Source organism: Notolabrus celidotus, chromosome 9 (genome assembly GCF_009762535.1).
Source record: "Notolabrus celidotus isolate fNotCel1 chromosome 9, fNotCel1.pri, whole genome shotgun sequence".
NCBI lineage: Eukaryota > Metazoa > Chordata > Actinopteri > Labriformes > Labridae > Notolabrus > Notolabrus celidotus.
Window position 1 is genome coordinate 26,684,382 of NC_048280.1, and position 26,994 is coordinate 26,711,375.

A 26,994-nucleotide genomic window follows, 5' to 3' on the forward strand; every position below is an offset into this window, starting at 1 on the left:
GAAATATGGGAATATCATTAAGAAACCACGCAGAGCAGGGTCAGACCTACTGACTCAGAGAAGTCTGCCAACAACAGAACACATCCAACATCTTGTTTTTACTACTTGGGCTGCTTGTTCTTGGCTGCAGTCTTCCTCTAGTTTTGTGCAGATGTACAAAAGTGGAATAAAGAGTACAAGTTGACTGTCCATTATTCATTTTTCATCCCCCATATGGTTTAGAACCATAACCCTCTAGATAAGTAATCTCTCATGTTGGCCATGAATGTGCGCGTTGCAGTTTTTTACGTCACAAAACAGCCCTGCAGCGGGCCCTGGTGCTGCTACTTGACACGTTCTTTCCATTCCCAGTGCAAATTACACCCTTGGTACAGATTTTCATACTGTAGAGGTGATGTTTAAATCCTGAGGAAATTTCCAAGGCTGTGATACGTCAGTATTCAGCAACAGATCTGTAAAATGTCGATGTATGCCTTTGCAAGCTTTAGACATAACATACTCAGCCAGCGGAGACAAAGGAGCATTGACATCCAGTCAGAGTCTTCTTTCTCACCTCTGGTTAAAAGAAACAGTACAATATTCCTAGGGTTTTTCTTTTGATTCTTCCCCTTATAGAATAAAAGTTGATTCTCCTAGAGCCAAAGTAACAAGCTGAACATGTCCAGAGCCAGGTGAGGCAGGATACAATGTCAGTCCTTAGTGGGACCAACACAATTCGCAATAGAACATCACAGAGAGTCAGGATAGACACAGAAGCATTTGCTAAATGGGGCTGTAAAAATAATATGATTGTGTAGCTGTCTTTGTAGTACAGCTGTGCAATAAATTGAAAATCCATCCTTATAGCAAAGTTGGCTTTTGAAATAAACACATTGCAAGAGTCTGAAATGATTACACTAAATACAAAAGTCAGGTGAAGCTGATTGTGTTTTTCTATGGGTGCTGATGTTTTGACCTGGTGGAGCTTACCAGCCACTGTGGCCAGTGGTTTCTGAAAGCTGGGCTGGCTACTATCTGAGATTCCTAATTGATCTCTTTTAAAAAATGGCTTAAGCAAAGTCTTGGTGCACTATCCATTCACTGGGAGGTTAAAATGTACTTTAACAAGATTTGCAACCCTTTTAAATGAAATCACATAATATATTAATATATATGTTGACAGACATTAAACATACATTTTTAAGATCATTTAAAATGATGACCTCTTCTTAAAACCTCTTTAATGAGCACATGGTTGCAAATGTTAATATTATTATAATAAGTTTATGAACCTCTGTTTCCTTAATATGTCAAGGCTGCCAAAAAATCGCCTTTTAGCAGAAAGGGCAATGAAGTATTATATCAAATGACAGGAATTACAAGTTTTGTTTTGTGCATTTACAAGAAAGGAGAAAAGAAAAAAAAATCTTTTGAACTTGATAATGCTTCAGACTGTGATTAATTTCTGTGACACACACAGTCAGACAGCTCAGTCTATGAAAGAAGAAAAGTGATTTTTTTTTTGCTTTGTTCTTTTATCAGAATCTTGATTTGATGAACTGGGGAGTCATGAGAAAACATCAGAACAGTGCTGTCTGTGTGTATGTTTGTGTGTGTGTGTGTGTGTGTGTGTGTGTGTGTGTGTGTGTGTGTGTGTGTGTGTGTGTGTGTGTGTGTGTGTGTGTGTGTGTGTGTGTGTGTGTGTGTGTGTGTGTGTGTGTTTGTTTGTATTACACCTTGTGTAGTGTGCAAGTACACAGTCCCAGCAATGGCAGAAGTCTGTTTCAGTGATGTTCCAGCACTAAATATGTAAGAGGCCATCTCTACAGGAAGCCATATTCTACAGTGTTCTCAGTCAGTACAGTGCAAGCACAAGGTAATTAGCTTAACAAATGGGCCATGAGCAAACAGCCCTGTGCAGGTAGTGCTAATGGGAGTTGTAGTGTAGTAGTTTCACTTTGCAATTTGTTTATTATTTCAGATGCCTTTTGAGAAGAAAGAAATTCAACCCCAAAAGTTGCTGCAGTGTGAGTGATTGTTTTACACGCCACTGCTGAAATCCACCTGCAATTGGTGGGTTGGCAGAAGTTATTGTCAAGGCCTGTTCACATCCTTCTGCTAATCAAAACACACAGTAAATGTTTCCAGATAACAACAAAGATCCCTCATGTCAGAACAGATTCTTGTGTTGATCTAAAGTGGATGCTCACAGTTATGGTAAGTTCAGTGACTTTATATTTCTTCGTTTTCTTTGTCCATGCCTCATTTGCTAATTTGGTAAAGAACGCAACAGGAGCCGCATTTGTTACCAGAGCTGGAAAAAAAAGGAAAAACTTGCGCATAAATCAGCATGATCAGATCTAACTGCTATTACAGGAAGCATGTTTGAGAAAATGTATGTGACATGTATTTGAACTATGTAGTTGGACCCATGTTCTATCTGTTATAATGGAGGAGGCTGGCTTTGTGTCTGCAGTGTCCTGCAGTCAGTCAGCAGGGGGAGCTCTAAATGTTCTGGCTTCACTCAGGATAGCTGTTGTTCTGTGCATGTTCTATACACTTACTATTAAGAATTGGCGCAATATGAATGAAGATTGACTAATCGACAGGTTATTTGTAAAGCATGAGAAAAATCAGATAAAGATACTGCTATGATAGATAAAACACACTTGAATATTTATCCCACATCAATGTAATAGCACACCACATACTTTTTTCATAGCAAAGGCCTACCTCAGTAAGCTACAGTTCTCTTGATCAGACTACAAATGAACTCAAAGTCCCTCTTGAATGGTGTGTGTTTGGGGTCATTGTCACAGTTATTGTGTTTTGTATGGAGACAGAAAATCAAGGTTACAGATGAAAGACAGGGAAAAAAGTGCAGACTAAAAGGGAAACTGAGGGTGAAAGATAGTAAGACGAGAGGAGGTGGGGGCGGCATGCGGGGAAATTCTCCAATCTTTTTTAATCAAGTTGAGAGGGGGGACTTCACAGAGGCTGCTGAAGGCATCTGTTGACACAACAGCTCTGTGGTTCTGCTCAAGAAGGTCCTTTCATCTGTAATTAGCTTTAATTAGTCTAATAAGTTTTTCATGGTAATGAAAAAGCCTCTGTAGTTTTGTTCTGAACAGAAATAATCCTCAGAAACTGAATGAGGATCCATGACTGTCTGTGTCTCTAAAGGTTGTAATGTAATAAAGCTAATGAGTGTTAGTAATGGGAAGCTTATTTTGGGTTTGATCACATTTATGGCCTATTACTTCAATGGCTCCTCAGACGTGTGCTCTGCCCTTTCATGGCGTGTTCTGAATTACTGCGCCCTTGCTGGAATTGATTATTATAAAAAGCTCTTTTTATTGCATTTTTGCAGCCAAGTGATGGTCTCTGCTACAGGTGACACCTCCGGGAGAGCAGAGACATCGCTTTTTAAAAGACGAGCTCTCTCTCTCTTTTTTTTCCACCGTTCCCTTTGAAGAGGGCTCCTCCTGTGTTGTCACAGACCCACCTACATTGGGATTGCTCAGAGCACTGCTCACCACTTTGTCACCAATTTCAAACCGTGAAGCCGGTTTTCTGCAAATGCAGCAATTATTTCAAAAGCAGAAAATGAAAAGAAGACTCAAAAGTTTTAGTCAGTTTAACGTGCTGAAATGCCTCAGAACTCTTACTGTCGACTTTAATAATGCTCATCTGTCCGTGCTTGTCTTCTCTTCACCTGCTGTCTTCCTCTCCTTTTCTCTTCCTGTTTTCAACTTGCTCCAAACATACATTAATACATTAACAATGTAGATTAATTGCCTCCCCTGTCACCCTCCGCCTCCACACGCTGGCATCCTCTATTTCACTTAAAGTGTGAAGGAGCAGTGTGTTTTTTTGGGTCACGTCGAGATGGATCTTAAAGGCAGTAATTGGATGCCTGTGCAGATTCTGCTGCACAGTAGGAGGCTGGTCCATTATCTTTTACCATGGTGAAGTAATACGCTCCTGTCCAGCCTGGCCTCATCATCATTACCTGAGCTGTGGACGCCCGGTGATGGAGCGGGAGCAGGAGGACAGGGCATACATCATATCTGCACTCATCTGTCTTCCTGCTCTGGCCGAGACACCAAACTGTGCTCACTCACATGAGTGTTCGCGGGCATGGAGACGAGAGAGAAATGAAAGCAGCCGTTTGTATTCACGTACCGCTCCAATGTATCGTTAAACAATACATCATCACCACAGCCTTCTCAGGCCACTTGTGCTCTCACATGATAAAGTCATCTATCAACATCCTCCAATGAATGTTTCATTTTACCCCTTTCGATTCCATTCCCTCTGTTGCAATGCACATCTCCTCTGCCAGGAAAGTGAAATCTGGGGAACCATTTATCAAACACACAGTTAGACATACAGACATAAGCACTTGTATGCCAGCTAATCCTGCAGAAATGCTGCTCGGCTGCAGGTAATATTATGCAAGCTGTTTATCAGAAACCTGTACACCTTGCTAGAAAGTGCCAGGCGCATTTTTTTTTCTCCCACGTAGCATGAGTCACACAGTTTACAATAAGCAGCTGATGGATGGACCCCTAGCGAGCAATCCATTAGTATCCACTACAGCTTAGGGGCTGATGATTAAGTGGTAGCACTAATTGAGGCTGCCACAGTGTGCATGTGTGGCTTTCTACATGTTATGCTAATTAGGACAACAGATTGTGACAAATAGTGACCAAGTCCAGAACACCATCATAGTCCCTGAGGCTGCAAGGCTTAACATTTCCCATGATCCTTGACTCCTTTGCCATCACAGGATGTAAAATGTTGGACTCATTTTCACTGGAAACTGCAAATCAGTGTGTTGTGACTACCTGATGTTGTAACCATCTTTCAGTCACTTGCGTAAGTGTATGGAGTGATAACTTTAGTTAACGCACTTGTTTACTGAAAATATAATGATGATATAAATCCAGATTATCTACTGCTGTTCACTGCTCACATAACAGGTGATGGCGATTACATTAAGATCTGTGATATCCCTCTACCTATATCCACTAAAGTCCTATTCACTCTTGACCTTTAACACCCAGCCTAATCATGTGATCAATTACCCCACACAGCAGCCTCATGCTGTATACCCGTCTATTATGAGGAAGTGAGAAAATCAAAAAATATGTGCACAAACTATTAATATACAGGAGACAAAAAAAAAACACTTACTGAACTGGCCCTGAACAGTGCCTCCCAACCCGTCTATTAGATATATAGAATAATTATCTTTCATGAAAATGAATGTTAAATATTGCAATGGCTGTGTTTAGTCCTTGACTTTGATTGGCCATTACATAGCAACATTTATAACAAAAAGTCTGTTCTTCTCTATATATCAAATCATTGCTATCGAGAACAGACCATTGCAGCTCTTATTACAGACTCCATATCAATGTACAGAAGAGGTCTTACATTTGATGTTGGTTTGTTGACAGTGGGAAAACCAAGGGAAAGAGACAGTGACAGCAGAGTATAAGCAGGAAAGGTTAAAGACACAAAACCTGTAGGCTACAGCAAAGAAATCTACAAATTTGAAGGTGGCACATGTTGTGTAATATTGCTTGGATAAGAAGGATGGATAAGAAAATGTCCCAGACTCACACAATGAACTGCAGTGCAGTGCTGATTCATACTGTCGTGTTCACCCTGTTTCACTTCACCATTAGTGGAAGTATTCAGTGACGCAGCTCCGTTAGCTCATTTTAAGAGGGCTGCAGAGGTTACCTTTATTCTGGACACAATCTTAGAACCCATTGGCAATCATCAACTATCATCGTCTGATGACACAATGTGATACATGCCTCTGGAAATGGATGCAAACATTTCAGTAAGCTTGGTGCAGCGTACAACCACTTCATTTTCCAGCATGAGACATGATTTTAGTTTGAAAGTTAAAATAGTATCATCAGAAGAATTGTATTGTATGTGTAGATGCTAGATGACTTTCATGTGAAGTGTGACAGCAGAATTCCCCCTTTATAAACATCCAAGTAGGTAGCCTTGTGATATCATGATGTATCCTCAGGAGAAATGAGTAAGACATACTTTATTTCCTCCACTGTGAGCACCAAGGAAGGGAGTGTCAATTTCTCTTAATTTAAATGCCATGTTGATGCATCGTTATAGATACTACATCCACATCATATTTCTCTGGAGGCAGGATAGAGATGTGCAACAGAAAGATAAAAGAAGCACTGGAGTAAAGAGGTGCTGCTCGGTCTACTCGCAGTAGGGTAAGCCGGCATGTTTGATAATTTTGCAGACCACAATGTTTTGCTTGTTGTGATTTCTTGGTGTAAACAAACGCCCCCCCCCCCAGGAACCTCTCAACAACCCTCTCTCCAAAATAATGATTCCTGCACCCTGTGATGTTATCCTAAACCCCTATTGGTGAGTGAAGAGGTGACGTAAGTGTTTTTTTTCTTCCAGGTGTCACACTGGAAGTCTGAAATGCTTTTACAATTGAAAGACTAAAAATAAGTGGGATTGGTTTGTTACCTTTCAAAACCCACAATTACACATTCCCGTATGCATTTGTGGTGGTGAAGCTTCAATTTAACGCATTTGGCTGTCACACAACCTGCCTCTGCAAAACGCGCTCTTCACTGCAACATCAGAAAATTATCAGTCAATGTTAGAATTAAGCTAGCCTTCCCACAACGCTTCTAAAACCACCTCTAGCTGGGGGGTCAGATAACTTGTTTACTTTGCTGCAGGAATGCTTAGAAGGTGACCCACGATGCTCTGCGTGACTCAAGTGTAAAACACTTTTCATGTTGCTTTACCTACAGAATACTGCTAAGACCTGCGCCCTTTGGAACCACTTATTTTCTAGTTCCTCTAATTGAATGCTGTGAACCTTCAGCCTTGTCACTGTAGCCCTGTCTGTTCTGCTAAATCTGTTAGTTATAGTAGAAACAGTTTGCACAGGAAGACAAAAGTGCAGAGATAAAGTAAAGGGCAGGAGACTGACAGATCAATCTCAGACTGACACAGTAAATGTCCAGATCTCACATCTGCCCATAATTGTTAACATCCCACTTCACATTCTGGACCAGTTCCACCCATTCTGGGTTTAATCCTGGCCCACTGAGGTTTGGGAGCACTGTGTGTATTTTTTCTTTCAGCAGTAATGGACTCTATGGTAGGGTTGACCTTTGTGCCTGCTGAGAGGGGTCTGTGTCCAGAGGGCAGCTAAGCCAAGCTAAGCCAAGTTAAGCTGGCAGTATGGATCTCGATCAGAGCCGGGCGAAGAAATCAGAGAGAGATCAGGAGGTCATCTCCTGCAGGCATGGCTGGCTGTTGGTGAAGAACTCTTCATCGATCGGGCTGAGTGTGATAGATATCGGGCTGAAATTGAGCAGACGGTTGCGGGCAGGGTTGTTTCCTCGCCTTCTGGCCTCTGGGCCCCAGCTCAATGGGCAAACAACAGGGGCACTGCAGAGACGTTTCTGTACCAGGGCTAGCATCAGTCAAAGCACCCGGCATCTCCCTCCCCTGAGCCCCCGCAGCTCTCATCTGTAGGGGAGCAGAGAACTGGCTGTGTCCCTGGTGCCTGACCTTGATTCTTACAGACAGAGTCTGACTGTTGTTGAAATTCTTCAGGGACAGCCGCTCCTCCCTCCTGACCCATTGATCGAGATGTATTACAGGTATCATATTCATGAGAATTGCAGGGGATTCGTCCTATAAACTTAAAATATTGTACTCCTACGTTCAGCCATGGTTTATTCACAAGCTCCTCTTCACAGCATGAGGTGTAATTCATGTCCGCGGGGCTCCAGAGGGCGGCTCCATCACTGCAGCACCAGCCATCAATAATACCTGGCTTTATTTTGAAAGTACAGACACAGATAATAACAACCTTTCTAGTAATATGCTTTCATATTATAGACAGGCATGTTTACAAGAAATGCACTGAGGATGAGCCGACTATAAATGCTGTCCATAAAGGAGTCAGGGACAGTTCATAATTTAATTATTATTTATCATGGGATTTGTCTTGTCAGCATCATGACACGTCCCCACAGTGTCAGAGTTTACCTGTAAATCATGTGCACTCAATAATAATTTATGGTCTAGAGCAATACAGTGTGACCAAAACATCAATACTGTCCACGAAGTGTTCTGTGAATCCTCTTGCATAACTGACCATGCAACTCAAATGTAGAGAGAGTTCTTGATGTCATTGAGTGCCCTTCTTTAAAAGTTTGAGAGGGCAACAAAACAGCATAAATCACCCCACCTTTGAATCCACTAAGCTTAGTATTTTTAACTTTATAAAGCTTTTTTTTTCTTGAAGTATGCTGAACTTTTTGGAAGGATCAATGGACAAAGTTTTGCCTTTTGATGTTTTCTGTCTCACAGTCTTGCTTCACAGTCTTGCTAGCTTGATCATCAAAAGTTGAATTTAGGTCAGTCTTTCAGAAGCAAAAAGCATCCCTGCTTACAGTAAGTCAAAATATTAAACTTTTAAACCAAACGTTTAAACATTTTGATTTTGGGGGGAAAGTCTCTGCTCTTTGGATGACCTCAAAGGATCAGGGAAGCACTGCGCAGAGGAAGCAGGTCAAACAAGTTGCCCATTGAACAAGTTGGGGGTTTAAAGGGGTCATTTGCTTGACTATGTCTCGGCCAGAGGTTGTAACTTTCTGTAGCCTTTTTGTAAGGTCGTAATGAAAGAAGCTGCAAAGAAAGCACAGAAAATAATCCCTGATGAACCCCAAACTCCCTCTGCCTCCACATGCAAAAAAACTTTTTTTTCCTTCAGTTTACAAACACCATTTGCAATTAAGTTGTTCTTGAGTTTCCTTTTCCAAAGAGCCATGTTCACTGTTTTCATCCGTACTAATTCTTCATGCTAAGCTAAGTCACCAACCAAAGCGTATTGACCTCCAAACACTTTATTATTCCCATAGCTCAGTCCAGTGTTGTATAGTCCAGGACTCAAACTTGCATCCGAATCAAGTCCTGATTTTCAGACTTGTGACCCTGCTTGGACTGTAGCACTGATGACTCAGACTTGGACAGAGGCTCCAGCATTAACTGCATTTGGACATGGTAGATGGAGAGGATGACTCTGACTGAAGTATTGATGAAGCCTGTTTTATTATTTTTTAATTTAGAGCAAGGGCTGGCTTGTGTGTTCACCGGCATGCAAGTACTTGTTGTCTTGTTTAGCAATAGTTCATGCAATGCTCAAGGAGGTGCAACGAATCACATGTTTTGCTTTCAAATATCAGTGGTGCAACATGTTTGATATGTAAAAGAACCATCAGGCATCAACAGAAGTTACACCAGGATGCACCTAGAAATGTAAGTGAGATGCTATAGTTATATTGACTGTTGATAACATTAATGCTAGCTAACTTCAAGCTAACATTAAAAGTCTAAGAGGTTCGGTTAGTTAAAATTCTGACAAACAGGGAGTGGGCTGCAGTTCTTTTTTGAGTTTATTTGACACAATGAATTTATCTCCCGGTTAAGTGAGACATGGTCAGCATTTCCACACAACGTACAATGCTGTAACTTCATATATAATTTAAATCTCCGACCTTCCTACAACAGGATTAGTCACAATCTAATGTTAATAGGCCCCAAAAGGTCCCACAGAGTTTGTCCTCGTTCATACAATGACCAAGTTAAGGTGAGAAAGTGGTCCTCTTCTTAAATCCTCAGGTAATGTAGGTAGATCCGGCTAGGACTTGGACTCAGGTAATGGGGGATTGACTCAGACCCTACTTGGATTCCTCTCTGGTGACTTGTACCAGACTTGACTTCAACACTGGGGAATCAAAACTACTTGGACTTGAGGTTTGGTGACTTGACTCAACTCTATAATGATTCAACAGTCATATGCTTTCAGATAGACTTGGAAAAAAAAAAACTTTACAGGTTTTCTATTGGCTACTTGTTGCCCTTGGGCGGCACTCTGGGCACGTTGCCTGTATGAACATGTCAGAATGTGGGTATGAGTAGTACTTGATAGCTGAGAATCGTTACTCAGTTCAACTCAGAATCAGTTAGCTAGCTAGCTACACTTTCAAAGCATAAAATGGCTAATGTTAAACTAGCAAAAAGGTATTATTCACCAGTTCTAAACGATGCACAAACCATGTAAGACTGATTCCTCTCCTAAACAGCTTTATGAAACCTGTAAGTGTGAGAGTTGAGGGGCCAGTTAGCAGCACCATATTTCTTAGTTTAATCTGCATCATGTTTCCACCTCAGTTGCTGGTTAACTTGACCATCTGTTCCACTACTTTGTTCCTGACCATCACTGTGCTTCTCCATCTTTCATCTCCCTGGTGCTGTAGTTGTGAGTGATGGCTGGCCTCAGTCATGAGAGGTGCCATTGCTTTACAGACAAATATTGGACAGACCCAAAATACAAGATAGATGGATAGATAGCAAGATAGATAGACTTGTATTGTCCTATTTATAATATAAGACAATACAACTTTTTCTCCTATATATCAAGGATTTGTCATATACTGTCTGAAACATCACAGGAAGTTTAACCTGCCTCAGAAGGTGCCAGTTTCTGACACAGAAATTATCCAGTCTGTTCTTTGCTCACCAATATCAGTGGAGTTTTTTTTGGATCTGCCACCAAACATGACAGAAGAAGACTGTAGGGGAAATTCAGGTCTGCAGGGAATCGTCAGAACCCACCTGCATCCAAGGACTCTCTTGCTTCTGGGGTCAGGAAATGAGCAACCAGCATCACTGCAGACCCCTAGCACAAACTTTTCTAACTCCTCCCCTCTAATAAGCGACACAAAGCACTGTACGCAAAAACATCCAGACACAAGAACAGTTTCCTCCCACGGGCTGTCACTCTGATTAACAGTTAACTCAGTCACAAAGTGTCAGGAACAATTCTTGTGCAAGAACCCAGAGAAACAAACATCCACTCTGCCTGTAAATCATATTAATTATTCTAACTCTTTGAATACTGCACATTTTCATCCTGTTAATATCATCACTGCATCTACCATGAAACTTAGCACTCCACTCATACTCCGCGTACTGTCAGATCCATCTACCTCATGTATATAAACCAACCTGTCCCAGAATAACCTAGATTATCATGTTTATTTTGGCATCTCTTGCAATCCTCATCATGGCACTGTTGTCCCACTGTCTACAAGTGTTATTTTCGTTGTTGCTGTTGTTGTCTAGCTTGGTGTCCTTCTCTTAAGTGTAGATTTATTTTTGTGTATGTGCACTGAGGGCACAGTAAAACCAGTTTCAAATTCCTACATGCTTACATGTACTTGGCCGATAAAGCTATTTCTGAGTCTGTTTAGCTGATAAAACTTCAAATTCTGTACTTATCTTGAACTGATGCAACGTACTCCTTACTTGGCTGAGAAACAGTCTCACAGTTGTAGTCCTAAAGTATCTATTAACTAATTTTCTGTAATCTCCTCCAGAGAGCAGACGTTTTTTTTTCAGAGAGAGCTTGAAAAAATGAACGTACATCCATCAATGTGCCTTTGGTTATAATCTTCAGCGGTCTACAACACCCACCAGCCTAACATTTCAGGCCTTTCAAATCTTGCCTCTTATGAGTGGTTGAGTCCCACTATGTACTTTGACAGGGACTGAAGTGCCCTTTCCATAATGTCTCTTAATTACTGAATGAGGTACCTACTGAAGTGGCCCTCAACATGCCTGCTAATTCCAAGGTACCAATTCATCCTGTCCCCATGATCTGCACCATGATCTCCCATTACCTCTTCTTTTAAAGTGACACTCTCCAGAGCCGGTCCATTGTCAAAGCAGCCATTGAGTTAATCTTCTTCCTACCAGTCCTGGCCAGCAGTAATGAGCAGATCAGGTCTCTGACCAGCATGTACCACAGACAGGCCACTACCACCCGCCGAAGACAAGTCTTTTGTGTGCCCTGTACTGGAGCCAGCCAGCTGGGAAGAAACGAGGAAGACTGGAAAGGGAAGACAAGGGAGGAGCTGGCTAGTTCTTGGAGGAGGAAGAGTGGGAAGAGAAAGAAGCAAGAGAGAGGCCCTCATTAAAAGGCAGTGTGTTGGCTTCACAACCATCCCACCACTTCAATGCGCTGTCATGCGGTGATGTATCGCTCTGCATGGTGCTACCAAGGCCTTTATTCCCACTCTCCTCCATGTTTCTCGCTTCCAGCCAATTAAACGCCCACTGGAATAGAAGGGAGGAAGTGCCACATTGAACGTCGCACAATGTGGCGAGAGAAGCTGATGAAAGGACATGTCTCTTTTAGTCTGCTTAATAGCTTCAGGACTCTGTATGAGTGGCGTTTAATGTCTACAGCGTATAATTTACTGTGCCTTACAGTCCAAATTTCAGTTTCCTTTTCTGTACAATATTTTATCACCAAGGAATGAAAATGTTCATCAGAAATTTGGATATTTGATTTACTATACGAGTTTGTTGACTATTGGTGTGTCTCATGTCTCCTTTTATGGGTTTGCTCTTGAAATGTCACAAAAGATCATAAAAGTACCTCATGACAAATGTCCAATGACAAGTCATTAGTTTTGGTGGTAAAAGCTCAAGATTAGGTGTGTCTTTTTACTACTTTGATTTGTGCTACTTGGTGTATCTGGGCAGCTTTTTAACTTCGGGACATAGGAGTAAACACAGAGCCTATTCACAGTATGTTTACTACTTTCTCCTCTCTCGTCTGCACAATGAATAATGCAGGCCCCAAAAATCCCCACCTCACCACTGTGCTTGACCTGTTCATTTGTTGCTGTAGCCAGGATGCCGAGGTCAGAAAGTGGATGTGTTAGCAGCAGAGGCTAATCGCAGCACCAGAGCAGCTCCACTACTTCTCATGCTGCCCATGTCATTCAGGCTGACACCATAAATCTCACTTATTTTCAGATCCAAGCGAGACACAGGCAGAAATTACGGCCCAGAGCGCATTACCAGGCACTGTGGCGAGCTGAATGCTAACAGAGATCTGTGATAAAGCAGACAGGCAGTTCTCCCACAGATTATTGAACAAAAAGACTGCTTTCTGTGAGACTGGAGAGGGGTAGATCAACTAGTAAGCAAAGCACAAACACCAGAGTCAACAGCTGACAATCAAATGAACTTCAAAGCGTGCTGCATGCTCAGAGGCCTCTTTAATAATACGAATGAGTGCATTTGCACTGTTGCACAAGTGTCTCTTGTGCTCTGCCAATATTAAAATGGTTTCCTGTTTCAAATTTAACTTTAATATATTTTTTTGGAGAGAAGACAAAAGGGACAAATGTCAATGAGGTGATGCAGAGAGATGGAAAGAATGATTGATAAACAAATAAAACTAGCTCTGTTCTGATCAAACAGGTATATAAGAGCCATAGAGCTACACAACTCTGATTAGCTGTCTTTCATAATGTTCATGTAGTTGCACAGCTGTACTTGACAGTCTTATTAACCTTAATTTCCAATGTTTTTGGCCAATAAGATTCTTGTTTCAGCTGTTTCTAGGACATTACTTTTTCGACTTCCACTGGGCTAGATTACCGATCAGCTGTCCCAGGAGTCCCAAGGCTTCAAATTCACCAAGAGGTATAAGCTAAGTTTGGTCCAGTCTAATATGGAATGACAGGAGCCTCAGAGTAAGAATGTTAAGGTTCAGTCTCTTAATTATCTCTATATAGGGACACTTAAGCTACATCTTAAAATCCAGACAATTTCATCCTTTATTTCTAATTCCAGCTGTGCAATTCCAACTTTGTATTCACCCACTCTGGACATTCTGCAAATTGGATACTGTCAAGGCAACTTGCATCCTAGAAGCAGCACTTTTAAAAGTAAAGTGATTAAGATTTTTTAGGTCCTGATTGTTCACAGTATTCAGCATTCATACCCAAGCTCTACAATACCAGAAGCTTCTTTTTGGATGTTTGCTTACAATCTGACACCAGGTCCCTACATTTTTGAGTCCCTGTCTGACACCCTACATAGTGTGAATTACTGGAGGCTTCTCATTCACTGCTAGGGGTGTAACTGATCCGGATTGGTTACCAATCTTGATGTTGAAGATCCGAGTGCACTGGTCTGCGGCTCTCTGTATTATTATAAATATAATACAAATAGGTTGTTGGCCATGTTTAAAGGTATAATCCAGTTTTTGTGTTATTTTCTGCAGCATCTCCTCTAAAAAATCAGACATTTAGCATTTACCTTTCACAAGAGTAGTGATAGCGTAGGTTGCTGGCCATTTAGCGTTAGCTAGCTTACATGGAGAAATGTCTGAGATAGAGAAAATGATTTCCAACCTCCACTTCAGAAATCAAGTGATGTGAACTTAATATGCAGGAGAACTATGATGTATATCTACTGCAAGACAAATCTCCCCAGTGGCTAAATCTATGCTACCATGTTTGTAATAGCAAGCAGCAGAACCAGCAGATTCTGAATGTTGAACGTCATGATATTGACAGCCAGTTTGATTGCTAAGGTTTAGGACCTTGCATCAAATTCATTGAACTAATTTGTATGGAATCACACAAAATCCGACTGCACTGAATCATTCTTTATTCTAATAAATCGTCCGTGAATTGAATCATAGCTATTAAGGTTCAAATCAAATCAGATCTTCTTGTTGTAGAGAGATGCAGCCCTACTCACTGCCCAAAAGTGGTCTAACACATCAAAAGAAGACACTGAGTCAGAGCACAGGATACCTGCAGACATGAACCAGAAATCTAGTTGATGAAATGTTATGAAGGACATGGATTATTTTTTTTTAATAGTCTAAACATTGTGTTGTTGAATATCTGTCTTTCTTTGCCTCTAATATAAATTCTGTCTGAAGAGCACTTTGCTATATTTTATTGCAAAACTTTTTTCCCAATAAAATGAAGGAACATAAGAAAAAAGCAAGAGCTGAAGGTTAAAATATTTTAGTGAAATTTGAGAATTCTAGTCTCATTTGAAAGAAACGTATTATATCTGACAGGAACAAAAACTTTCATCTGGTAATTTTTCTCCAGCTCCGCATGCCCATGCATCACTGTGTCCTCTTTCAGACTACTGTAAGATGACTGAGTAACGCTGCTGATGTGCACTGCTGGTCCCCATTGGATGTTTAATTGCGCTGTCTGTGTCTGTATGTGGACCATTGATGCATCACTGTGAGATCCCGCTGTGGCTTATTACTGCCAGGCCCTGCTCTCTGCAGCTCACAGCCTGCTGGGTCATCTCCAGCTGCTGTAATCTAACATTAGCCTCCACTTTCACCAGGTCCCAACCATTTACCCCATCATGTATTATAGATGACCCTCTGGAAATGGAGGAATCCCAGCAGACACAGAATTAATTTACAGCATCTCTTGATTTTAAGGGGAATTGAATCAAAGTCAGCTGCACAGGAGGAGAGGGGTTTATATTGCTATATAACACTGTCACAGTCTATAAAATTGTAATGAAAAGCCGTTTGAAGATTAAGTGTTTTTTTGTGATTCATTGGTATCTCTTGGCTCAACTAATAATCATTTCACTCCAGAGCCGAATGGTCTCAGTAATTGATGCTTACAAACGACCAGGCTTCTTTCAACCAAACTTAATCCTCCTTTTCTCTTCCTTTTTGTGAATGCCTTTTATTCACAAGCTCACAAACACTGGGGTTCTTTAGAAACCCAGTTAACAGGGTAGTGTACAAATCTTGTGGTGACAGTGGCATGCACATTAAAATAAAGACACAAAGTCAGACATTAGACTGGTACTGTCTGCAGATGTCAGGTTTATCAATATTACTCTAAACGAGCGTGACATTTAATACTGCAGGCATCTCTCTGCAGTTGAATTTCTCTGTTGAAAGGAAAATAATGGCATCTTCCTCAATAGAGCAGCACGGAAATGTCTCAAGAGCTGAAAGTTCACTGAAGGCCAAAATGGGTGTCATGGGGTTCATGCCGATTGAAATTAAGGAAATTGGGGCATGGCTTCTCAGTGAGACCATCACAGCAGCAGAATGAAAACGGCTTACAATAGAAGACTTTTTGTTATTCTGTACAATTAGCTAAGGGGACAATTCAGTTCCCAAATAGCAAGACGCTACATTCACTGTAAAGAACTTTGACCTAAGTGGCAACTATTTAATGTGCTGGCCATATTTCTATAGAAATCAGTGTTATTTAAAGGAAATTCCTGAGGGCTGAAAACACTTAAAAGACTACCAGTGTGAATGGATGACTTTATGGAGCAAAAGTTAGCTCAAACTGAACTTAATTGGCCCAAATTATCTCCTTTGACAATTCTGCAGTGGGTGTGTGGGTGTGTGTAAGAGAGACAAAGAATGGGTGTGTATGTTTAATGAAAGGTTAAGATTCATGTCCAGAGTGTTGAAGCTGTGCCATCACACTTAAAGAACCAGAGCTGTCTAGACTGCTGAAGTCCCTGAGAGCACCTACAGTCCAGGGACTAGCTGCATTTTCACATGGGACCTAGTTAAAACTGACTGGCTGCTAAGTGCTAAATTGCACAGGATTTTACTGAATCAGTGGTAAGTTACAGATTTGATGTTTTTTTATACAATAAGTAGAATATAGTTTTTTTCTTCAAAGCCAAAATACAGTAAATTATATTTGGTCGTACATATATTTTGCCAGTGTGTAGGTAGAGCCTGACCAGAGCTAGCTTAAACTAAAGCTAACAAGGTACTAGCTAAATCCGGTCATCAGCGGTGTCTCAATTCAGTAAACATCCTTTGAACGGTACATTTCAAGACTACTGCATCACGGTTCCTTCAAATGTAGCCGGAATAGTGTCCTAATTCAAGACAGATGTTTGACCCTCAAGTGGCGGACTAATACACTTCTAAATGTGAGTAACTGGTTTCTATTCAGACGAATAGCTTGCAAGACAAAGTCAAAACTTAGAATTGATAATAATAAAGATATATTTAATCAATGGTTAAGTTAGGTGATATTAGCTATGTTAGCTACTTCCAGTGTAGTGGTTGAGGTAGCTAGGAGATAGGAGCCTTAGTAACAAAAAGTGAAGGCAGGAGCAACTGTTAATACAAACTGGAGATCCTCCGTTGACTGTGGTTATCGGTAGTCTGAGTGGTCTACGCAAGCTACTAAGGTTAAGCCCTGCTAAAGATGCCACCCCTGATTAAGGACAAAAAAAACTAGCTCAACTGTGTCTAACCATGTAAACATTAGCTTAGCAGGGTTATTGTAGAGTCAAATTTTCGATTAAGGAAAATGTATGCAATATGTTTTGGTTTGAACATCTTTTATACTCTGTTTTGTATTAAAATTAAGTCTAATCAATCTTAATGAATCAGCAAAATATATTATTAGAGAGCCTGACAGCTAGCATAACAGAGACATCTACAGTTAATCCCTGTAAACCATTGAGTGTTCATGATTAAAATCTGGATCTTTATTGAACGAGAATGATTAAAAAAGTAATATTTATCTTTGGACTCTGCCTTTATTGGGTGAAGACAGTCTAAATACAGTGCACTGTATCTTCACTTGTTGTTTTGCCATGTAGGTTCTGTGGCCTTGCTTCACCTTATCTGTTTGATGCAGTTTATTGACAAGCCTGAATACTTTCACTTTATTTTTCTCTGTACTTTGTATTTCCATTCGGTTCATGGTTTATTTTGATATTTGAATTCTTGCTACTTCTCATGTTATTGCATTTTCAAACCCCATATTTTTCCTGTGTTTTAGTTTTATAAAGCACTTTTTTAAAATCATTGTAAATTATTTTCATTCATTTATGACCCTGAATCTATGATTTCCTCATCCGCCTCTCAAGAGAAGACTCAGTTAGGACACAAGGTCTTCTTCTGGGCTTTTGTATTTCAAACCCCAATTAAACAAACAAGGCTGTTATACAGTCAAAAGTGGACATGACATCACATTGAACCATGTATTCCAAAAGGGCCAGGATTTGAAACTTCCCCTTTCAGTACTCATATGAAGCAATTACACATGCACAAGTGGAGGCTAATCACAACCACCAGAGACTTTTAAGAAGGCCTTCAAATGGCTTTGGATCCAGGACTCCATGAATAAAAGCTGGATCAACCATAGCAACAGATCTACTCAGAGACTCCATGTTACATTGCTGATGATGTGGTTGAGCAGAGAAGCAAATGATTCATAAGAAAAGGCTTGTGTAATGGAGCATGCATAATTTTCTAACATAAAATATAATTCTTGCAGCTTTTCATTTGGCTCCTGTTGATAATCGAGTACAATCAAAATTTTATCAGCCCGTTGGTAATTTTTGATGACTACCCAACCACAATGTCATGCTAATTACTTCAATCAATTAGCTTGGCAAAGATTGTGGCAGTGAAGGGAATGTTTTCACCCCGATAATTATATTCACAGTTTTTAAAACAACCACATAGTAGTGTTTCTTTTTTCCATATTAAGTAACTCTTCAAAAACCTCAACCAGTGGAAAAGGGATGCAAACTTAAAAAAAAATGTAATTGGGTCAAATGTGTTGTATGCAGCCTTAGATTATACATGCATGTTTCTAATTTGGATTTTAAAATATAAAAGGAAACAAAAATACACAAGAGACACTACAGAACATTAACAAAGACAAGGGAAGAACACATCAACACCAGACATTTGGACACTGAATACCAAAGAAAGTGGGTACTAGAGGTGAATGCTGCGGACAAATGTTTCTATATGAAGTTTTGTTATTTATTATTATATTTTTTATGTTAATTGCACCTTGCTCTCAACTTATTTGAGTGCGTACACGGATTATTTGAAAGTACTCAACTGAATTTATTTTGGGTTGTTACACCACCACCACCCCATCCACACACAAACACACACCAACACACATACACTATACAGACAGCTCTCCTATCTGTACACACACAGCAGCTTGTCCTGCCCTGCCTCCTACTGTTTCTCTTTTCTGTATGTTTCTGGGTTTTTGACATACTCATCAACAGTAGGTTTTACACATTGTTAACTCTTGTTTCACTGGATAATCCGTGATCACAGTTGGTGATCAGCATGTGAATGAGGCATGTTAGGACAGCATCACATAACTTTAAAAACTGCAGAATGAGAAGGTCCATACTCAACCTTAAATGTTACACCTCGATCACCGCATAATGTGTAAGGTACTGTATGAACTCTCTCTTTCTCTGATCACCTGCAGAGCATGCGGTCAGGCACTACAGATCATCAGACCTGTAGCGCCTGCAGGCGCTTGCAGAGAGCAACAAGAGATGGTCTAAACTAATGATAAAGAAAAGTGATGTTAAACAGATTTTTAAAAACAGTAAAAGTGAAAATGGCCAGGAAGTACTTGGCTTGCCCACCCAGGTATAGTCGATCAGAAACTCTGACTAGATTGAAGATGTATTTTATACTAGGCACAATCTAACTTTAATGTGCTCTAAGCAGCTTGATCTTGCTCTCTGTCATTAGCTGAGCACTCTGCAGTGGTTCTGATTTCACAGCGGTTTGCCAATAATCACTAATGGAGTGGTAATTATGTAAAGCCTCTGCAGGTCGTTTTCAAATCTGTGTTTAACTTGCTTTTTTCTGTTCTTTCTGAGCTTGTAATTACTGACTTTGTGTTACAGGGAAGACCAGACCATATTAGGCCTGTGACTGTATCTATTCTGATGACTCTCTCTCATTTTGTCTCTAGGACTCAGAGATTTTGAACACCGCTGTGCTGACAGGAAAGACGGTGGCCGTCCCATTGAAAGTGGTGACCATTGGAGTTGATGCCTCTGTAACTGATGTTTCCGAAGCCGTCAAGTGTCGCTCTACAGATGAAGATGTGGTCAAGGTCAGTGAGATTTATTGCTGAAAGAGAAAAAGCCTTGGCAGAAAAATAATTGAAATATTTAAAAACAAAAAAGTTACTGTGCTCTGCTGTTGTTGAAAATTGGTGTCATGTTTTTTATGACATCTATGAAGCATCTGACTCAAACACTCACTCAGGCCTCAGTGCTCCACTGAACAGACGGAAATTTGCAGCTGACAATAACATCAGATCTGTGGGAAGCCATATTTACATAATTTTTCCACTATCGTTCCACCGTTTGAGGTTTGACTGGCACTATTTAATTAGTTGTTGTGTCATCTTCTTCTGCATTGTTTAATAGAACATGACCTGCAAGTCAATGCTGGTTACATCAACTCAATTTCAATAGCTTGTTAATTTCAAATCACACAGACAAAAAAGAACAACAAATATGTGCAATGGCTGACTGACAGAATTTGGGTATTTAGATCCTTAACAGACACTGCATTAGAGCTTTCACGAAGGAAAGATGAGAAGATTTTCTATGTTTAGAACATCTATATAAATCCTCTAGAAGGATAAACAAACATCAGCAAACAACATGAAAGTGTTTGTTTGATATGCAGTGACTGCTGACAGGTTGCTCAAGTTTTCCTTTATTTTTAGAGCCCCTTTTAAACCTGGGGCACAAGGCACAACAGAAGAAAAAATCCCTTACGGTGTTATACAGTTGAGCCCTGATATTGGTGGATTTGCTCTATAAAATGAGAGCTTCTTTCCAACAGAATCCAAATGACAGGAGAAAATTAAAAATCCCATGTAGTGGTTTGTTTGTAGTTTTATCTGGAAACAGCACCCTGATGTGTTCATGCTTGAACCTTTCAAATTCAGAATGAATGGTAAGATGCTGAAAATCTAACTAACAAGAAATGATTACCAAGAAGTCAGAGTGAAACATGATTAAAATCAAAAGTAGAGGAAGATCTCTACAAAAGAGGATTAGGGCCACTGGGAAAAAAATTAAGGTGCAAAATACATGAGATTAATGTCAGAATACTAGGGGGAAAAAATCTGACTTTAATCTCGGAATTCTGACATTTTTTCTCCTTGGATGTCAGAAAAAAAGAAAAAAAACTCTAAGAAAAAATTCAAAATTGACTTTAATCTCAGAATTTTGACTTTAATCTCAGAATAAAAAAAAATACTGCACCTTGATTATCTTTTTTTCCAGTGGCCCTGATCCTCTTCTGTAGATATCTTACTGTTCATGGTTGGACAAAATATGGATACAGCAATATCTTGTCATCCCAACTTGTGTGATACAATTATTGATGCGCAGTTGAAGAGATTTCACTGCTAATTTGATTGACTGCATCACTCCTTAATGATTCCTCGTGGTGGTGGTTATGACATGAATGAGTGTCAACATGAACAGGAGTTAATTGGCAGAAGAAGAAGCTGACAGCAGGGTGATAGAAGAAGATGGCAGAGGGAGAATGTTGATAGCAGTGAAAAGAAGTACAGAGTTGCAGAAGGAAGAACGAAAAAGCTGAGTAGCTGTGACAAGAGGAAGGGTTGAGGGTACACTTAAGTCTGCAGAGAGAGTTTCACTCACCTGTCATAGGTGCACCTCACTAGCCACAAAGTCTTATGTGACAATTACTGTCCATTTTATTGACAATGCGTGGGAAATGCGTTCCTACATGCCACAAGCTATGATGCACAAGACTATCATCAATGCTTATATTACAGAAGTTTCACTGAAAGCTACAGAGGAATGGTAGCTGACGGTGGCTATGAGTGAAGCTGTTCCAGGTACAGTCATACAGGTTAAGAAGGATATGTTTATTTTCAGGTTCAAGCATAAATGGTTTCCAGGTCTCCAGACACAAGTTGATTATGCCTTTCAAGTACTAAAATGTGTATTTTTAAATGTGCCCTTTAAGGAAATGTGTATTTTTTGTTTTCTACTGTGTCTCATTATAACTGTAACTTTGGGCCACGCATCACACTGTGCAGTACTGGGATTCACCTTGTGATTTCCACCCCTACATACTGAAACACATCAGTTTATGCGTTATGTGTGAGTAAGATATGGTAAGGTGTGCTTCAGAGGGACATTAAAATGCAGTCAGAACATGTTTTAAAAAAGCCAAACCTCTGCCTCTGAGATCTCCAGGTCGGAGCAGTAATCCTGCCCGCTCAGTCCTCACAGCCTGCGATGCTGTATGTAAACATGATTAATTTATCCCATGTTGACCTGGGGAATGAGTAATATATAAACACAGAATGACATTAAGCCTGAATAATGAAGCAGTGTGCAAATTAAATGATGCTTCTCTGCTGGGGAATTATTACAGCAAATTTGAAAGAAATACCTTAGGTCACATGCGTGTACTTCAAACCTCTTTGGATATTTGTCTCACTTAAAAAAATGTTGTCTGACATGAAGTGGAGCAATGTTACACTTCACATGTTGTCTAAATTAATAAAGTTGAGCTGAGGCAAATGCATAGCCCCATGTTCACTCTATGAGCTGTGTTGGCTGGGTAGTTATGTTGGTTGGGTACAGTTATGGTGGTGATTGACGCTGGTTAAAGGCACAGCTACTTACAGCTGCAATCTGACAAAGAGAGAGAGCAACTACCAGACAGCCAGAGGGACCAAGTTGGCAGCCAGATATCTCCAAAATTCCCATGGGAAAAAGGACTTATACAGTGCTAACAGACCAGCAGATATGGCAACATGAACATTCACAGAAATGGAGTATAACAGAAATTGGACCTAGGTGTTGATTGAACAAGTGGCCTTTTTTTCCAGGCGTTCATTGGACACCGACAGTAATCACAGAGTGGAAACTCATCTAATATTCCGAGACTCATCTTATTCACCTCTGGAGATGTGATGAACATCCACAACATTCATTCTGTGTCTGAAGGACCTGATTCAAAGTGAGCAGAGAAGGCTATTGAGATTGAGATTACTCTATAGTCAGAGTCGAGCTGCTATAGACATCCAGTATAAGCCTTCTTCTACACCATTCCAGGGCCTGGAAGCAATTTTAAAGATGTCAAGCTGTTTCTATGGCCATGGGAATCCTGACTGTAATACACCAGCTCTTATCTGCCTCTTCTTCCTCTGCCTCAGTGACTGGAATTTGTGACTGTAAAGGTGTTTTACTCCTATATTTTAAATTAGTTAATCTAAAGTATTTCTGAAAGTGTTCCTATTACACAGTTACTCATTGGGATAGAAAAGAGGGGGATTGTCATCTTTACTGTCCCATTGTTATCACAGAGGCCAGGGCACTGAATATTAATTAATGATATATCAATATTTTTTTTTTCTTGGCCCAAGGGCAAGAGAGACAGAGATGGACAGTGTGCATGCATGCATATGAACAGAAGATCAGATGCACCATGAAGGCAGATATAATATAGTTGTCAAAATGGACAGCGTCATGCTTGCAGGCGTCACAGCAGAAAAGAAGGTTACAGCGGTGGAAGCCTCTGACATGACATCTTAAGTTATCCATCGCTTTGGAGCGATTAGACATTTCTTATCTAGAATTATGATCATTAAAAGTCAATGATGCATAACTGATCACTGATTTTAAAAAAATGTAATATCTAAACTAAAGGATCTTCCTTTTATACAACAATTATATTTCTGTGTAGGTAATACAATGTTGGTTGGGGAGAGAGATGAGGGTTGGGTGATTAAGGGCACTGTGGTGCTCTCGCCACAAAGAGTTTTGGCATGCAGTGCAAGTGTCATTGTTATGTTCCACCCAACGCACTCGCATTTTTAAGCCCAGCGCCCATGTTTTGTAAATAGCAAATTAAGTGGCCAGCACCGATGGATGTGTTGGTCTTGAAATGAGGTGTGGTTAGGTGTAAAGGTGGTGTGTTGCTACCTAGAAGTTGTAGAAAGCCTCTGTGTCTTTGACCAACAAAAACCTGGTCTGAAGACTATAGTACATTGCTTTCCTGATATTTAGAGGGCGCATTACCGTGATGGTAGGATAGCGTTCCTCTGCTTTTAGACTCATACAGAGATACACAGCTGTGCTCCCTCTCTGAGGAAATATCATGTATTTCTGATAAAGTGAAATTGAGTGTTTATTGGTACAGACAGCTTGGATACACCAGTTTTTCCCCGTGGTCTCAATACACTATGGTACAGTATGGGGTTGCCAGAGGACACCCTCATCACTACCTCCTCACACACCTGCGCCACTTCAACCTTGCATGGGCAAAATACTCCAGAGAAAGCCTGTCGAATACATGCAGAAACAGACACACAACTAAGGGATAGTTCTTTTTTACAATCCTCACAGCTGCTAACTATAAATGCCACAGATCATTGTGCCCACCAATGTTGATAAGGACTGAACAATCTATTTCACATACAGCTAAATCATTCAATAATGAATAACAGCCTTCCTTTGTTGGATGTAAAGCACATGAGACTTTAGTAAATATCCAATCATGTCCAGTGCTGTCACTGTGTCCAGGGTTTAAATATTAATTAATATTCAATAAAGTTAATTCTGCTGTACCTCATGTGTAAATGTTCCCATGACTGCGAATTTGGAAAACATTTTTTGTTTCTGCTGTTTAGAGGGATTTTTTTGTAGATTAAACATTATAACATGCATTAGCATGACTTATAGTGACCTGTGTATGTTTTCTCAGTTTTTCGAGGCTCATTAATAGGAAGGAAGTTCAATACCAGCTTGAGCCATGGTCTATTTAATTAGAAAGACTGAAATCTTCTGGGAAAGTTGTCAAGCACCTGCATGCAGGGAGATATGGCTTGCTTTAGACCATGCCTTTTGAATGTTAAAAAAGGGCCATGTGAGTTTAACATTCTAAACGACTCAGAATTGCATTGACACCCTTATTGTTAATGTGGTTAACAGAAATTTGAATGGCAAAAGTTTATCAGCTTTAGTTTTTTAATGACCAAGACAAGACGATTACAAGCTTGAAAAAATAATTTGAAATATAAACTCTGGTGGACTGCCAAACATTCAAATATCCACCAGGTGTCCCATCTGTCAGTCAAAAAACAAGCACTGCAATCCCTGTATCAGGCTGAGTTAGTTCAGGACACAATGTTAATTTTGTCAACTAAAAGACATGTGCCGATGGTACCAATTCTCACTGCCTCTATGCATTTATCTCATTTTTATTGAAAGTATATTTTCCAAAAAGCTGCAACCAGCTACCATTGCTATGTCAATTTAATATTTAATGTTTGTTGTTTTTTTCCACAGCTAGCTTCAAGAGCTCCCTGTCAAGCTTTGATTATTTCTCGTCTGGTGACATGTTAGGGAGTATATACATAGTATGACGTTTTATATTTTTGTTCAAATTAAAATCATCAAAGGAGATGAAAAACATCTTCACCTACAGAGTAAGACTAAATCTAAATTAACTTCTGAAATAACCACTATGTAGCTTGGGATGTTGTCTATATTTTGTTCTTAATTCAACAATGAAAAATAAGTGAAGAAAAATAGGCAGCACCAAAGGCAAACACAACTAGTCAAATATGTATTCATATTCTTTTTCAGCTGCCTTCAAGTGGCTATAAAACTTTATCGCTAGTTTTAAACTTTGTTATTTGAACTTAGATTTTAACATTTTTGCTGATATTTGCCTCCTTCTTTTATAAGAGAAAGACAAATATTCTCTTGGCACTTCATACTTCCATTTTCTGGCATAAAGCACATGTTTCAGAATTTACCTTTGACCCTAAATTAAATTTCAGTTGTTCACAAAAACAAAGCATATCAAATCAACAATCCAAATATGCTGTACAGTTCTGGCTCATATTTATAAGTTTCCAGAGTGAATCTCCTGGCTCCCTGTTAGCCATGAACTGTGCTTACTCAAGGTCATGTTATGAGTGCTCCTTTAACCGCTGCCTCTACCAAGCAGGGCTATTAGAATATTTACAGCCTTTCCTCTTGCACTGAAGTGAGTGATGCAGCTTATGCAGAGGATCCTGAGCGGCTTAATTGCTCCTGTCAAGCCAACTCTGTGTACAAGCCAGAGACAGGCTCACCCCACCTTCATGCTCCCTACTCCCATCGCTCATATCTGCTGTGGATTGTATCTGTCTGCTGAGTTGTTAATTTCCTGGGCTCCATCCAGAGACAGCCCTAATGTCCTCTGTAAGTATTCTCCCGTTAGCCGCCTAATGTTTCTGATTAATGTTGCGGTGGATCCTCCTGGACGTTTATGATACTTTGCGAATCAGAATGACGGGGGAGGGTGTAATTCACAGAGACAGTCCCTCCCTCAGTCTGACACAGCACACATCGTGCTGGAAGGCGTACGAGAGGTTAGAGGGCTGCTGATTAATCAGGGGTGTCTTTGTATGTTAAAGTATTGATTTGGAGCTAATAACAGTGCAGCAGGAAGGTGTGCGCATGTCAGTGTAACGTGCTCAGATGGCAGGATGCCAGCTGACATGCTTTCCATAATTGTTCTGCTCCGATTATTTGGGACTAGATCAAAGAAATGCAAACAGGCAGTTCATTTTCCCGTCATGGGACAAAACTGTCCCAGAGCAGTATGTTAATAAATCCCACAAATACTTTTCCTTCAACAAATAAGGATAAACTGACTTCCGAAAGCTTTTTGTTAATGTAGCAAGAAGAATAAGACGGATAGGATAAACATATTTGTCAGCTGCATCCATATTATTGATCATTCATATCGCTGTTAGATATGGAGCCCAGTCAGGTGTTATCTAGCCCAAAACCTAATGCTCGTGCAGACAGAAAAGTCAGAGACGAAGGGGCTGTCAAAGGCACTTTACTATCAGAAGACTGAGTGCAGTGGCAGAGAAAGAGCTGAACAATGAGGGCTGATAAGGAGCGGGGACTCCTCTGACATCTTTATCAGTTCAAACACACTCTCACACTGGGCGCCCCGACAAACCCAATCTGGTCCATGACAGAGTGTAACCAGAGGGACAACATCGCCCTTGTAGAAATCTTTAAAAGCTTCATTAAGCAACTCTGTTATTTACTGTTACAGTGTAGTGCCATGTGGCTTGGAGCATGAGCAAGAAAGGCTTTGAACTCTTAATACCCATGTGTCCAGGTAGTGTACTTTGTTACTGACCAGAAGATCCTTGATGTCTTTCTGTGTCCAGATGATGTTTTTTTAGCTTTGTCATTGTGGTTTAATGGTTGTCCGTGTGAAAAGATTGATGA

General features: G+C 40.2%; 1 protein-coding gene across 3 annotated transcripts in view; it reads left to right on the plus strand.

The window, feature by feature from the left end:
• The window catches only part of si:dkeyp-14d3.1 (transmembrane protein 132C), a 212,263-nt gene that overhangs the window by 162,911 nt on the left and 22,358 nt on the right, over nt 1–26,994 (plus strand). For all 3 annotated transcript variants that reach the window (XR_004632379.1, XM_034691641.1, XM_034691642.1), the window contains exon 6: nt 19,659–19,802. Coding sequence is in view for 2 of the 3 variants with exons in the window: in XM_034691641.1 (XP_034547532.1) it covers nt 19,659–19,802 (144 nt within the window). In the remaining variant the exon portion in view is untranslated. The remainder of the gene's footprint in view (nt 1–19,658; nt 19,803–26,994) is intronic.